Here is a 15,156-nt window from a genome sequence, read left to right as displayed (position 1 = left end):
TGACACTCTCGGACAGGGTGCCACTCTAACAGGGTGTCACTCTCGGACAGGGTGACACTCTAACAGGGTGTCACTCTCGGACAGGGTGACACTCTAACAGGGTGTCATTCTCGGACAGGGTGCCACTCTAACAGGGTGTCACTCTCGGACAGGGTGACACTCTAACAGGGTGACACTCTCGGACAGGGTGCCACTCTAACAGGGTGTCACTCTCGGACAGGGTGACACTCTAACAGGGTGTCATTCTCGGACAGGGTGACACTCGGACAGGGTGTCACTCTCGGACAGGGTGACACTCTAACAGGGTGCCACTCTCGGACAGGGTGACACTCTAACAGGGTGTCACTCTCGGACAGGGTGACACTCTAACAGGGTGTCACTCTCGGACAGGGTGACACTCGGACAGGGTGTCACTCTCGGACAGGGTGCCACTCGGACAGGGTGACACTCGGACAGAGTGTCACTCTCGGACAGGGTGACACTCTAACAGGGTGCCACACTCTGGCGGTGCCACTTGTTTCCCTGGTGCAGGAGATCTGAAATGTGATATTGTGGCTGTGTCCTGATTGCTCAGTGAATGCACCGCCTGGTCAAATAGCTCATCACTCGCTGCCCAGACCCCCAGCCTGGTATTTACTCAGGGCCTTGGAGAATGAGCAGGCTACAGAGCAAGGCAGGATGCAGCAATGCGGTAGGGAAAGAAACTGAGGCCGAGTGTGACCCGGTTTCCGCTGTGTTCTGGTTACAGAGATGGGAGAGGCCTGGAACCCCGAGTGGGAGATGACGGTATCCGATTTGCTGGCTTACGACCTTCCCGCTTACAGTCACTTCATCGCACAGGTAAATGGGGTCACTGATTCTCAGCTGTAGCATTTCCATCACAGCCAATCTGCCTGAGGGGAGGAGAGGGGAGAGGGGGGTGGGAGGAGAGGGAGTGGAATGGAGCAGAGGGGAGGAGAGAGGAGGGGGCAGTGGAGGATGTAATGATCAGTAACCTGTCATTCTGGAATGGTACACTAGGTGGTGCTGTATGTATATAAGAGTGGGCTACCCACAATGCACCAGGCTACCCACAAGGCAGCAGTCAAAATGGATGCCTCTACAGATACTGTACCTAGTCCACATGTGCTCAATAAAGTGTCTAGCAAAAGCTAGCTGTTCTTAATAAAAACGACTAGTTATTAATGAACATAACATGGTACCAGGATTGGTAAGATCTGCTGAATATTGTGCAACGCGACATGGAGAATTTGAAGCCACCAGAGCGTTTGAAACTCACAGGAAATATCGACTACAATTGGCAGACTTTTAAACAACAATTCGAACTCTACATTGCTGCTATCGGGTACGGTACAAAGCCAGACGCAAGGAAAATAGCGTTGCTGCTCACGGTTGCAGGCCCACAGGCGATAGAGATATTTAATACATTTGTATTTAATCCAGAGGAGAACAGAGAAAAATTAGACGATGTGCTAAAGAAGTTTGATACACATTGTTCTCCCAAAAAGAATGAAACCTATGAGATATACATCTTCCGTTCTTGGACACAGCAGCAAAATGAGACTTTTGATAGCTTTATGACTGATCTGAAACTGAAAGCACAGGCATGTAATTTCTCTGAGTTGAAAGCATCCATGATTCGTGACCAGATTGTGTTTGGTATTCATGATAAAAAAAGTCAGGGAACGTCTGTTGAGAGAAATCGAACTAACATTGGAAATTGCTGTGAAAATATGCCAAGCCAGCGAGCTAGCTCAAAAGCACGTGAAGACTTTCAGTGAAATCAATAATGTTGCGATTGTAATGAGTGATCATGCTGCTGTCGGTGCTGTGTCCTACAAAAGGGGAAGAAACGTGGGCAGAACAGAAATGAAAAGCAATCGGAGGATGAAATTTTTAATTGTAAACGCTGTGGTTACAAACACCAGCTAAGACAATGCCCAGCGTTTGGAAAAATGTGCACAAAGTGTAATGGAAAGAATCACTTTGCCAAACAATGCTTTTCAAAAGTAAAAACAAAGAAAGGGCAATGAGTTAATGTGATTGAGGACACTGATTTAAGTGAGACATGTTTTGTAGGAATGGTGTCATGTGACAATATCAAAAAGGATACAGAAAATGTGCAGCCCTCAGGAATTAACAATGCTGAACATAAAGTTAATGCAGTAAAAGAGGACAAATGGATGATCCCACTGCAGGTAAATGGAGCATTAGTTACATTGAAACTAGACACTGGGGCAAAAGCAAACTTAATCAGTATGAGTGACATTAAAAATATGAAAGAAAAGCCCAAAATACAGAAAAAGTCAGTACTACTGAAGAACTATAATGGACAGAAAATAGATAGCTTAGGTGTATGCAGACTTAAAGTGACAGTCAAAGACAAAGTGCATCATCTCATGTTTTCTGTTGTGGCTGAAGGACTTGATTCACTACTGGGTGACAAAACTTGTGAGGACTTAGAACTGGTCAAGAGAGTCTACCGTATAAACTGTGCCATAAGCAGACCAGATGACTCGGTGGATTCTGTAGTGAATAATTTCCAGGATGTGTTCAAAGGATTTGGAGTTCTACCATTCACTTACAAGATCCAGCTAAAGGAGGATGTTCAGCCAATGGTACATGCTCCACGAAGAGTTCCAGCACCCCTGCATGACCGGCTCAAGAATGAACTGGACAGAATGACCACACTAGGAGTCATCAGGAAAGTCGAAGCGCCAACAGACTGGGTTAACTCCATGGTATGTGTAAAGAAAAAGAACAATGATCTAAGAATATGCATGGATCCAAAGGACTTAAATGCAAACATAAAACGTGAACACTACCAGATTCCCAAGCGAGAAGAAATCACCAGTGAAATGTCAGGTGCCAGATACTTTACAAAGCTCGATGCCTCACAAGGATTTTGGCAACTAAAACTGGATGAAGAGAGCACCAAATACTGTACCTTCAACACACCATTTGGCAGGTATTGTTTCCTCAGAATGCCTTTCGGGATAATATCTGCATCTGAAATCTTTCATAGAGCGATGGAACACATAATTGAAGGTCTGGAAGGAGTTCGGGTCTATGTTGATGACATCATCATCTGGGGCTCCACAATGAGAGGCTGACTAAAGTGCTACAGAGCATACGCCGGAATGGACTGAAGCTCAACAAAGCCAAGTGTCAGTTTGGCGTCCAGGAAGTCACTTTCCTAGGAGATAATCTATCTGGTAAAGGAATAGAGCCAGATATGGAAAAAGTAAACGCCATACTCAAAATGCCCCGACCCACTGACAAAAAAGGAGTGCTACGCATCATGGGGATGATAAACTTCATTGGAAAGTTCATTCCTAACTTGTCAGCCAAGACAGCCTGCCTGCGAGACCTCCTACGTAAAACAAATGAATTCGCATGGACAGAAAGACATGAACAAGAGTGGATAAACCTCAAAACAGTGCTGACAACCACACCTGTACTCACCTTCTTTGACCCAACAAAAAGAATCAAAGTGTCAACGGATGCATCAAAAGATGGCCTAGGTGCGGTCTTGCTACAAGCAGAGGGCGAAGATTGGAAGCCTGTTGCCTATGCCTCCAGGTCTATGACTGATACTGAGTGTCGATACGCCCAGATTGAAAAGGAATGTCTAGGCTTGGTAGTTGGACTAGAAAAGTTTCATGGCTACATATATGGACTTCCCACCTTCACAGTTGAGACAGACCACAGCCCACTGGTTGCCGTCATAAAAAAGAACCTGAATGAGATGTCTCCAAGGATTCAACGACTCATGATGAAGCTGCAAAGATATGACTTTGAACTGATCTACACACCAGGCAAATACATAGTGTTAGCAGATGCACTATCCCGAGCACCCACAATGAGTCATGTGAGCTCTACTGAAGAAGACGTGGATGTTCATGTGAGTATGGTCACTGCTGCGCTGCCCGTGTCAGACACAAAATCAAAGCAAATAGCAGAAGAAACAGTAAAAGATACAGTATTACAAACAGTAATAGAGAACATTCATCATGGTTAGCCAAAAGGTTCCTGTCCAAAATATTTTCACATAAGGGCAGAATTGAGTGTCGCAAGTGGACTATTACTAAAACAGAACAGAATAGTCATTCCACAGGCTCTACGTCAAGACATGCTCAAAAGGATTCGTGAGGGACACCTCGGAATTGAAAAATGCAAAAGGAGAGCAAGAGACACTGTTTATTGGCCTGGCATAAATAAGGACATTGAGAACATGATAGGCAAATGTGAGACATGACAGAAACACCAAAACAAACAAGCAAAGGAACCAATGATAGTAGCTGACATACCAACAGCACCATGGCAAAAGGTTGGTATGGACCTTTTTCATTTAACTGGTAAAGACTATCTAATAGTGATTGACTACTATTCTAACTATCCTGAGATGGCGCTGCTCTCAAGCACCACAGCAAGCAGTGTCATAATGCATGTGAAATCCATCTTCGCCAGACATGGAATTCCCAGGATTGCCGTTAGCGACAATCGTCCGTGCTTCAACTGTAAGGAGTGGCAACAGTTTGCAGCACATTATGACTTTCAACACATCACATCCAGTCCTTTGTATGCTCAGTCGAATGGTAAGGCAGAGAAAGGTGTTCAAGTTCTCAAGCAGCTACTGAAGAAAGCAAGTCTGATCCTTATCTCGCCCTGCTGAGCTACCAAGCCTCACCTTTACACTCAGGTTCTTCACCTGCTGAACTCCTAATGGGTCGCAAGTTGCGTACCACGCTACCCTGCTGTGCAAAAGAAAAGCAGAGTAAGGAACTGAGACAGAGACTTCAACTGTTAAAGCTGAAACAGAAATCATACTATGACAAGTCATCCAAAACTCTGAAACCATTGACAAGGGATGATGTTGTCAGGATTGAAGATCCAGATGCATGGAACAGGAAAGCTACAGTTCTTGAGGAAGTAGGACCAAGGTCATACACTGTTAGAACTGAGGAAGGACAGATTCTCAGGAGGAACCGCCGTTCCCTCCTAAAAACACAAGAGACTATCCAAGAGCAAATCGATGACAATGCCGCAACTGAATCTTGTCACTCACCACCAGAACAATCTAACACAAATACACATACAGGCTCTCATGAAAACACATCAGACTTACCTGTGTTGAGAAGATCCACACGTGAAGTAAAAAAGCCTGATAGACTTAATCTTTGAGTACAAAGAAAACTACATTGAAAATGTATTGACTGTTGAAGATGTTTATGTTGTTATGATTGATTGATATTGATTGATACTGATTTTGTTTAACCTCAAAGAAAGGGGGATGTAATGATCAGTAACCTGTCATTCTGGAATGGTACACTAGGTGGTGCTGTATGTCTATAAGAGTGGGCTACCTATTATGTCCGTGTGTAATTGAGACACGGACTACAGGAGTTGGTTACAACAGATGTTTACTGAGTGGAGACAACACTGGAACTACTATGCAAAGTTACTACACAGGCTTATATACAGGGGTGGTCACTACCGGTACTGCAGTATACAGGGGCTGCAGAATATAGTTCCTTCTGCAAAGTACATACACTACACTACCCACGATGCACCAGGCTACCCACAAGGCAGCAGTCAAGATGGAGGCCTCTACAGATACTGTACCTAGTCCACATGTGCTCAATAAAGTGTCTAGCAAAAGCTAGCTGTTCTTAATAAAAACGACTAGTTATTAATGAACATAACAGAGGAGAGAGAACGGGGGGGTGGAGAAGGAAGGGGAGTGGAGGAGAGGAGAGGGGAGCGGAGGGGAGGGAGGGAAGAGAGAGGAGGGGAGGGGAAGAGAGAGGAGGGGAGCAGAGGAGAGAGGAGATGAGAGTGGAGGAGAGGAGACGAGAGGAGAGGGAAGGAGTTGAGAGGAGAGGGGAGGGAAGGAGAGGGGGGAAGGAGAGGAGCGGAGCGGAGGGGAGCAAAGATGGGAAGCGGAGTGGAGGAGGGGGAAGGGAGCGGATGCTTCGGGAATAATAATAAACAGAAATGCTGGAAATACTCAGCAGGTCAGGCAGCATCTGTGGAGCGAGAAACAGTTAATGTTTCAGGTCGATGACCTTTCGTCAGAACTGGAAAAAGTTGGAGATGGAACAGGTTTTAAGCAAGTGCAGGGGCAGGGAGAGGGGGAGGGGAGGAAAGAACAAAAGAGAAGGTCTGTGATAGGACGGAAGGCAGGAGAGATTGAGAGACAAAAGGGATGGTGGTGCGAGGCACAAGGGGGTGGTAATGGGACAAGTAAAGAAACAAAAGTTGGTCTAGAAATCGGATAACACCTGAAAATCGGCACTGGGCACAAGGGGTGCGGACTGCTCGCGCTGGTCCTTATCCCCCGCTGTTCATTGGTTGCATGACTCTTGCTGGGGGGGCGGGGAGGCGATATCAAGAGGTCATGGCACTAATTAAAGGCTGCCATCACCTCTTAAAAGGGTGGTGCATTCTGGCTACAAAAACTGTGTAACAACTTCTGAAGGAAATGGCCAAAGCAGGGAGTGAGCGGCACCAACACTGTCTGATGGTGTGCTGGAGGCCTGGGTGGAGGCAGTGATCAGGATTAGGGGCAGAGGGTAGGAAACCCTCTCGGAATCTGATGAGAAAGCAGTGGGAGGACATGACTGAGGGCGTCAATGCCAGGAGCATTGCCCCAAGAACATGGCTGCAGCACCGGAAGAAGTTCAATGATCTAACTAGAGTGGTCAAGGTAAGAAAACTATTCACAGCTGCACCACTTACAGTCTTATTAATTCAATCACTGACAGAACTCACGGGACTCCTCTCCCCAACTGCCCTTTACTCTCCTACAGTCACTGCACTACACATCCTTCTCGTACCCACATGCTCAGCACTATTACAATCCTCACTTCCTCACAACTCACGTACGAACATACGAATTAGGAGCAGGAGTCGGCCACTCAGCCCCTCGAGCCTGCTCCACCATTCAATGAGATCATGGCTGATCTGATTACTCCACATTCCCGCCTACCTCCGATAACCTTTCACCCCCTCGCTTATCAAGAATCTATCTCCCTCTGCCTTAAAAATATTCAAAGACTCTGCTTCCACCGCCCTCTGAGGAAGAGAGTTCCAAAGACTCACGACCCTCTGAGAAAAAAATTCTCCTCATCTCTGTCTTAAATGGGCGACCCCTTATTTTTAAACAGTGACCCCTAGTTCTAGATTCTCCCACAAGAGGAAACATCCTCTCCACATCCACCCTGTCCAGACCCCTCAAGATCTTATATGTTTCAATCAAGTCACCTCTTACTCTTCTAAACTCCAGCGGATACAAGCCTAGCCTGTCCAACCTTTCCTCATAAGACAACCCGCCCATTCCAGGTATTAGTCTGGTAAACGTTCTCTGAACTGCTTCCAACGCATTTACATCCTTCCTTAAATAAGGAGACCAACACTGTACACAGTACTCCAGATGTGGTCTCACCAATGCCCTGTATAACTGAAGCATCACCTCCCTACTTTTGTATTCAATTCCCCGCGCAATAAACAATAACATTCTATTAGCTTTCCTAATTACTTGCTGTACCTGCATACTAACCTTTTGCGATTCATGCATTTGGACACCCAGATCTCTCTGCATCTCAGAGCTCTGCAATCTCTCACCATTTAGATAATATGCTTCTTTATTCTTCCTGCCAAAATGGAATTAAAAAAAAAAAATCTCACACTGACCATTCCATCTATTCCATCGTGACAGCTACATTCTCCAAACACCTCACACACAGACCATCAACTATTCCATCGTGACAGCTACATTCTCCAAACACCTCACACACAGACCATCAACTATTCCATCGTGACAGCTACATTCTCCAAACACCTCACACACAGACCATCAACTATTCCATCGTGACAGCTACATTCTCCAAACACCTCACACACAGACCATCAACTATTCCATCGTGACAGCTACATTCTCCAAACACCTCACACACAGACCATCAACTATTCCATCGTGACAGCTACATTCTCCAAACACCTCACACACAGACCATCAACTATTCCATCGTGACAGCTACATTCTCCAAACACCTCACACACAGACCATCAACTATTCCATCGTGACAGCTACATTCTCCAAACACCTCACAAGACTCTCACAAGCACACTCCTTCTGTCTTGTAGAAGGTCACACAAAATGCCAGGAAACAGGTTGGAACTGGAGGAGGAAGAAGAGCCGACCTGCAGACCCTCTCCCCCCTTGAAGAAAGAGTGCTGGCCATGGTGGCAGGTAGTGCTGGAGGAGACATTGTGCAGGGTTTCTATACACCTAATCATTTTTGTGTCTTCTGACTTCCCCTAACCCCACACACTCTGCATGACAAGCTGCAGATTCTTTCAACACCCACTTCTTTGTCTCTGGTCTCCCTCACACCACAAGCTAAACCTTGTCCCTCACTTTAATTTCAGTTGCTGGGAATGTCGATGTCCTTGAGCCAGTGGAGGAAGAGGAACCCAGCCTTCCAGAAGATGCGTCATCCCTCAATCTGACTCTTGCAGGCACCAGTCAAAATACTGACACCACATGGACTTTAGAGGCTAAGTTAGAGGGGATGTCTATGGTGGTAACTTAACAGGCACAAGTGCGCAGAACTAGGGTAGGGGGATATGACGCTACAGGTGCTAGCTCACCAGAAGGTGAGGTTGTATACTAGTTCTGCTGCAGAGGAATCAGGTGCTGACCTTGAGGGTCCAGGCTACTGAAGAAGGCTGATGAGCATCCACCAGGAAATGCATTGGGCTCCCTGCCAGAGAGTTTGCACAGTGTCGCGGAGCATGGAGGAGTCCAACTTCAGCTGTTCTCAAGGCAACACGCACAGCATGGAGCTCATTCTCTCCAACATGGTTGAACAGTGGTCAGATCCATGAACGCCACAGTGGAACCCGCCGTGATGGAGCATCTTATGAAATCTTATACGGCTGCCAACATGGCTTTGGGAACCACTTTTGCAAGGAGCTTCTAGGGGGCCACATCACTCCAGCACACTGTTCTCCAGTAGAGGCCGAGGAGTGCTGAGGCACCACCCCAGGAGAGTGGCCTGGGCTCCATGGGAGAGGCACCTGCTGTCCGCTCTCAGGAGGACTTCATGCCTGTTACCCCACCAGACACTTCACCAGTGCCCTTGCTAGTGTCACCCAACCAGCCGGGCCAGACTGCACCGGCCCACACCGAGATACTACAGTCTGCATCAGGGCCCTCTCAGCCCAGGGCTGCTTAAGGTCATCCTCCAAGGCCACCTGAAGTGTCCTCAATGGAAGCTCAGTAGACTGTCACCTCCCAAGCTGTAGCCACTGGTGAAACACTTCATAAGAGCACTAGGATAGGAAAATGAGCACACAAGACAGGCACTAAGGGCTTGCATAACAACAACTTGCATTTATATAGTACCTTTAAGTTAGGATATGGGCAGCAGTGGTTTGGATGAGCTCAAGTTGACGGAGTGTGCAAGGTGGGAGGTTGATGAGGAGAGCATTGGAATAGTCGAGTCTAAAGGTAATGAAGACATGGGTGGGGGTTTCAGCAGCAGTGTAGCTGAAGCGGGGTGGGGACGGGAGATGTTACCGAGATGGAACAAGGCTGTCTTAATGATGGAGGGTATACGGGATCGGAAGCTCAGCTAAGGGTCAAATAGGACATCAAGATTGCAAACACTCTGGTTCAACCTCATACAGTGGCCAGGGAGATGGATGGAGTTGGTGGCTGGAGAACAGAGTTTGTGGTGGGGATCGAGTCCAATGGCTTTGCTCTTCCCAATATTCAATTGGAGGAAATTTCTCCTCGTCCAATACTGGATGTCAGACAAGCAGTGTGACAAAGGGTGATTAGTTGTTTTTTTTGACAATGTGGACAGCATTTGACAATATTTGTTTGATAAATTCTGGATTTAGTGTTGGTGTTTGTCTTTGTAGTGAAGTAATGTCAAGATACATAAGTCTAGAGTGAAGGAAGACAATCGGATAGTGGTTGTAAGGAAAGTTGTAAAGAATTCTGGAACTTTTGGTGAATAGGGAATGGAAGGGCTGATTTAGGTGAAGCATTCCTCGATGAGCTGATCTGAGAGCTCGGGCAGGTAAGGGCTCTGGTGGTCACTGCCTCTCCTCTGCCTCCTCTTCCTACTCCTCCTCCTCTTACTGATCCTCCTTCTGCACTTGTTGCTGCTCAGATGGTGGTGAAGTCTGGTCTCTCATGATGAAGAAGTTCATCAGCATGCAGCAGACGACGACAAATCTGGATACCCGCTCAGGGGAGTACAGAAAACTCCTCCGGCACAGTCCGAGCAGTGGAAGCATTGCTTGAGCATGTGAATTGTTTGCTCGACGATGTTCCTTGTGGCAGCATTGCTCTTGTTATAGGTGTGCTCTGCAGCTATACACGTGTTCCTGACAGGAGTCATAAGCCATGTCCAGAGGGGATAAACATTGTCACCCAATAGTCAGCCTGCAACTTGCTGATCTGGTTGGAATAAAGGCGGCACAGTGGACTGGCGCAGGATGAGAGACTGCTGCCAGGATACTGGGCACAGACCTGCATGATGCGCTGTCTGTAGTCACAAACCAGCTGTACGTTGAGGCAGTGGAATTCATTTCAATTGATAAAGATGTTAAACTGGTGATAGGGAGCATTCAAGGCAATGTGTGTGCAGTCAATGGACCCTGTGCCCTGGGGAAGCCTGCCATTTGGGTGAAACCTATTGCTCTCGGGTCCTGCTTCACACTGACCATAGGAAAGGAGATGTAACTGTTCCTCATGACATAGAGAGCATTGGTGACCTCCCTGATACATCTGTGTACTGCAAACTGTGAGATGTTGCCGGGTCTAAACTGCTCGTGATCCTGTTCTTTCCAGATCTTGACCAAAGCGAGGAAGGAGTTTGACCTTCAGCAACTCCTGCTGACAGTGGAGAAGTTTTGGCAGCGCTACGAGTTCAGACTCATCACACACATCGCGGTGGTTCATTACCAGAAGTCTCGACCCGACAAATCCCAAAGGCCCCGCGGTGGAAAGCTTCAGCAGCCTGATGAAGATTGGGCTGCGAAAGACAGTGGAACATTAGTCCTTATTGGTAAGAATGGGTTGGCATAGCCTGGAAAACATAAGAATTCTCAGGAACGGTAAAACATAGAAACACAGAAGATAGGAGCAGGAGTAGGCCATTCGGCCCCTCGAGCCTGCTCCGCCATTCAATGAGATCATGGCTGATCATCCAAATTCAGTACCCTGTCCCTGCTTTCTCCCCATATCCCTTGATCCCTTTAGCCTTAAGTAATATATCTAACTCCTTCTTGAATATATTTAATGAATTGAAAACTCCATTGTGCCTCAACTTAACCATCCATGTTAGAAAGAGCAGCCCCAGCCGCCCCCCGGGTTACCCCTCAGTCTTCTCATTTCCCCAGCCTGTTCAATCTCCCCTGGTGGGTATAAGCTCTCAGTTCTGGTACTATCTAGTACTCCAAGGTTCTATACAAGTTTAACATAACTTCGCTGCTTTTCAATTCAATCCCTCTAGAAATGAAGCCCAGTGTTTGGTTTACTTTTTTATGGCCTTGCTAACCTGCGTCGCTACTTTTAGTGATTTGTCTCTACCCCCAGATCCCTCTGCTCCTCAACCCCACTACCAAAATATACCACCTCACACTTATCCATATGTAAGTTAATTTGCCAATTACACGCCCATTCTGCAAGTTTATTAATGTCTTCCTGTATTTTGTCACAGTCCTCTGTATTAACTACACCCCCCAATTTGGTGTCATCCGCAAATTTTGAAATTGTACTTTCAATTCAAGAGTCCAAATTGTTTTCGGTTATGTAAATTGTGAGTAACAGTGGTCCCAGCACCGATCCTTGTGGAACACCACTTCCCAGCTTTTGTCTATCTGAGTAACTACCCTGAACCAATGATCCCTTTAAGCAGCCGTGCTGCGGTCCGGAGCTCCCATGCAGCCGGCTCATCGGCTTTTAAATGGGAAAAGCCACACATGCCTGGTATTTTGGATGGGCCGAGCAACATTGTCTTTAACCTCTACTCTCTGTTTCCTGCTTTGTAGCCAGCTTGCTCTCCTTCCTGCTACATGTTCCCTGACTCCGCATGTTCTGACCTTAGTCATGAGTCTACTATGCGGTACCTTACTGAAGACCTTTTGGAAATCCAAATATGTTACATCTACTGCATTACCCTTATCTACCCTTTCTGCTACTTCTTCAAAGAAGTCAATAAGGTCAGTTAAGCATGACCTTTCCTTTTGGAATCCGTGCTGACTATTCTTTATTGTATTTTCAGTTTCTAGATGTTTTTCTATTACATCTTTGAGTAAGGATTCCATTATCTTTCCTACCACTGACGTTGAGCTAATTGGTCTATAGTTCCCTGGACTTGTTCTGTCTCCCTTTTCAAATATATGAATCACATCAGCTGTCCACCAGTCTTCTGGCACTATTCCCTCTTCTAATGAATTCATGATGTCATTTGTGACTTTGTTAAGGGCCGTTTCAGTGCTGTGGCAGGGGAGGAAACCTGATTGGACGGATTCAAACATGGAGCTGTGGGAAAGGTGGGACAACAAAACGTTCAAGGACTGGAGAGGAAAGGGAGGTTGGAGATGGGGTGGTAGTTTGCAAGGACAGAGGGGTCAAGGGTGGCTTTTTTAGTAACCGCAGGAAAACCATCAACAGAGAGGGAGCAGTGAAAGCTCTGACTGCTCCTGAGGCGCTGGGCAGGTCCTTGTTAATGGAGAACCTCAGATGAAGGAAGTGGCCCACAGTGCAGGACATTGCCACGGCTGAGAAAAGTTGGTGAAAATACAAGGTGAACCAGACATCCGTGATGCCAACCTTGGGTCTTAAGCCTGTAGAGTGTAGAATGAAGGGAAGGTGAAGGTTCGGCAGTCTTGGCATCCGGTATTGAGTTGGAGCAGGTGATGTTGCGATGACTCTCAATGCCAACAGACTGGAAGGAGAAGGATGAGATTATAAGATGACAAACTCGGAGATAACAGGGCCACGTTCAGAGGGAGACTGACCGTGGTTGTAACAATAAAATGGACAAGATTGGCTGATATCTCGAGAAAGGTTAGAGGCTAGAGGTGAGAGATGGCCAGCTTTGGATGAGAGTCTAACATGTCTTTGTCTGGCCTGCCCAGAGATGGAAAGGCTGAGGTGGCACACCGACGACAGTTTGATGACCCTAAGCATGATCGTGTCGACCTCAGTCACCGGAAATACCCAGACAGAAGCCAAGAAACTCATGGAAATGATCCAGCATTTCGGTGAGTCACGTGACCCACAGCCCAACATCGCCACCCACCTCCCAGAAATCCCACACCCAAAAAAACCCTTTCCCCAAAACACCTGGAGCCCAGCGGACCATCCACTGCACCTGATCCCCACCCTCTGATCCCCACCCCCCGATCCCCACCCCCCGATCCCCACCCCCCGATCCCCACCCCCCCGATCCCCACCCCCCCGATCCCCACCCCCCGATCCCCACCCCCCGATCCCCACCCCCCCCGATCCCCACCCCCCCCGATCCCCACCCACCGATCCCCACCCCCCCTGATCCCCACCCCCCCTGATCCCCACCCCCCGACCCCCACCCCACGATCCCCACCCCCCCCGATCCCCACCCCCCGATCCCCACCCCCCCTGATCCCCACCCCCCGACCCCCACCCCCGAACACCACCCTCCCGATCCCCACCCCCCGATACCCACCCTCCCGATCCCCACCCCCCGATCCCCACCCCCCGATACCCACCCCCCGATCCCCACCCCCCCGAGCCCCACCCCCCGATCCCCACCCTCCCGATCCCCACCCCCCCTGATCCCCACCCTCCCGATCCCCACCCCCCCGATCCCCACCCCCCCGATCCCCACCCCCCCGATCCCCACCCCCCCGATACCCACCCCCCGATCCCCACCCCCGATACCCACCCCCCGATCCCCACCCCCCCGAACCCCACCCCCCGATCCCCACCCACCGATCCCCACCCCCCCCGATCCCCACCCCCCCCGATCCCCACCCCCCCGATCCCCACCCCCCCGATCCCCACCCACCGATCCCCACCCCCCCTGATCCCCACCCCCCCGATCCCCACCCACCGATCCCCACCCCCCCTGATCCCCACCCCCCCTGATCCCCAACCCCCACCCCCGAACACCACCCTCCCGATCCCCACCCCCCCCGATCCCCACCCCCCCGATCCCCACCCACCGATCCCCACCCCCCCCGATCCCCACCCCCCCGATCCCCACCCCCCCGATCCCCACCCCCCCGATCCCCACCCACCGATCCCCACCCCCCCTGATCCCCACCCCCCCTGATCCCCACCCCCCGACCCCCACCCCCTGATCCCCACCCCCCCTGATCCCCACCCCCCCGATCCCCACCCACCGATCCCCACCCCCCCTGATCCCCACCCCCCCCTGATCCCCAACCCCCACCCCCGAACACCACCCTCCCGATCCCCACCCCCCCCGATCCCCACCCCCCCGATCCCCACCCACCGATCCCCACCCCCCCCGATCCCCACCCCCCCGATCCCCACCCCCCGATCCCCACCCACCGATCCCCACCCCCCCTGATCCCCACCCCCCCTGATCCCCACCCCCCGACCCCCACCCCCTGATCCCCACCCCCCCTGATCCCCAACCCCCACCCCCGAACACCACCCTCCCGATCCCCACCCCCCCCTGATCCCCACCCCCCCTGATCCCCACCCCCCGACCCCCACCCCCTGATCCCCACCCCCCGACCCCCACCCCCCGATCCCCACCCCCCGACCCCCACCCCCGAACACCACCCTCCCGATCCCCACCCCCCGATACCCACCCTCCCGATCCCCACCCCCCGATACCCACCCCCCGATCCCCACCCCCCCTGATCCCCACCCCCCAATCCCCACCCCCCCGAACCCCACCCCCCGATCCCCACCCCCCCGATCCCCACCCCCCCGCTACTCACACCCCGGATTCCCACCCCCCGATCCCCACCCCCCCCCGATCCCCACCCCCACCGATCCCCACCCCCCCGATCCACCCCCCGCCGATCCCCCCCCCCCGATCCCCATCCCCCACTCCCCACCCCCCGAGTCCCACCGCCTCCAGACCACCAACACATCATTCCCAGTGGCCCCAC

General features: G+C 50.2%; 1 protein-coding gene across 1 annotated transcript; it reads left to right on the top strand.

The window, feature by feature from the left end:
* The first annotated feature begins 620 nt into the window (after positions 1 to 620).
* Positions 621 to 13,418, top strand: LOC147112204 (dynein heavy chain domain-containing protein 1-like). Its single transcript, XM_085998327.1, has 3 exons — positions 621 to 840; positions 10,871 to 11,087; positions 13,165 to 13,418. Exons 1-3 carry the CDS (start codon positions 751 to 753, stop codon positions 13,416 to 13,418), a joined length of 561 nt encoding a protein of 186 aa, XP_085854453.1. The 5' UTR covers positions 621 to 750.
* The last annotated feature ends 1,738 nt before the right edge of the window (positions 13,419 to 15,156 follow it).

This window comes from Somniosus microcephalus, chromosome 10 (genome assembly GCF_052327205.1).
Source record: "Somniosus microcephalus isolate GS21.2 chromosome 10, FLI_Smic_1.0, whole genome shotgun sequence".
NCBI lineage: Eukaryota > Metazoa > Chordata > Chondrichthyes > Squaliformes > Somniosidae > Somniosus > Somniosus microcephalus.
The sequence above is the reverse complement of the archived record's forward strand: the minus strand, read 5'-3'. Positions and strand labels throughout refer to the sequence as shown.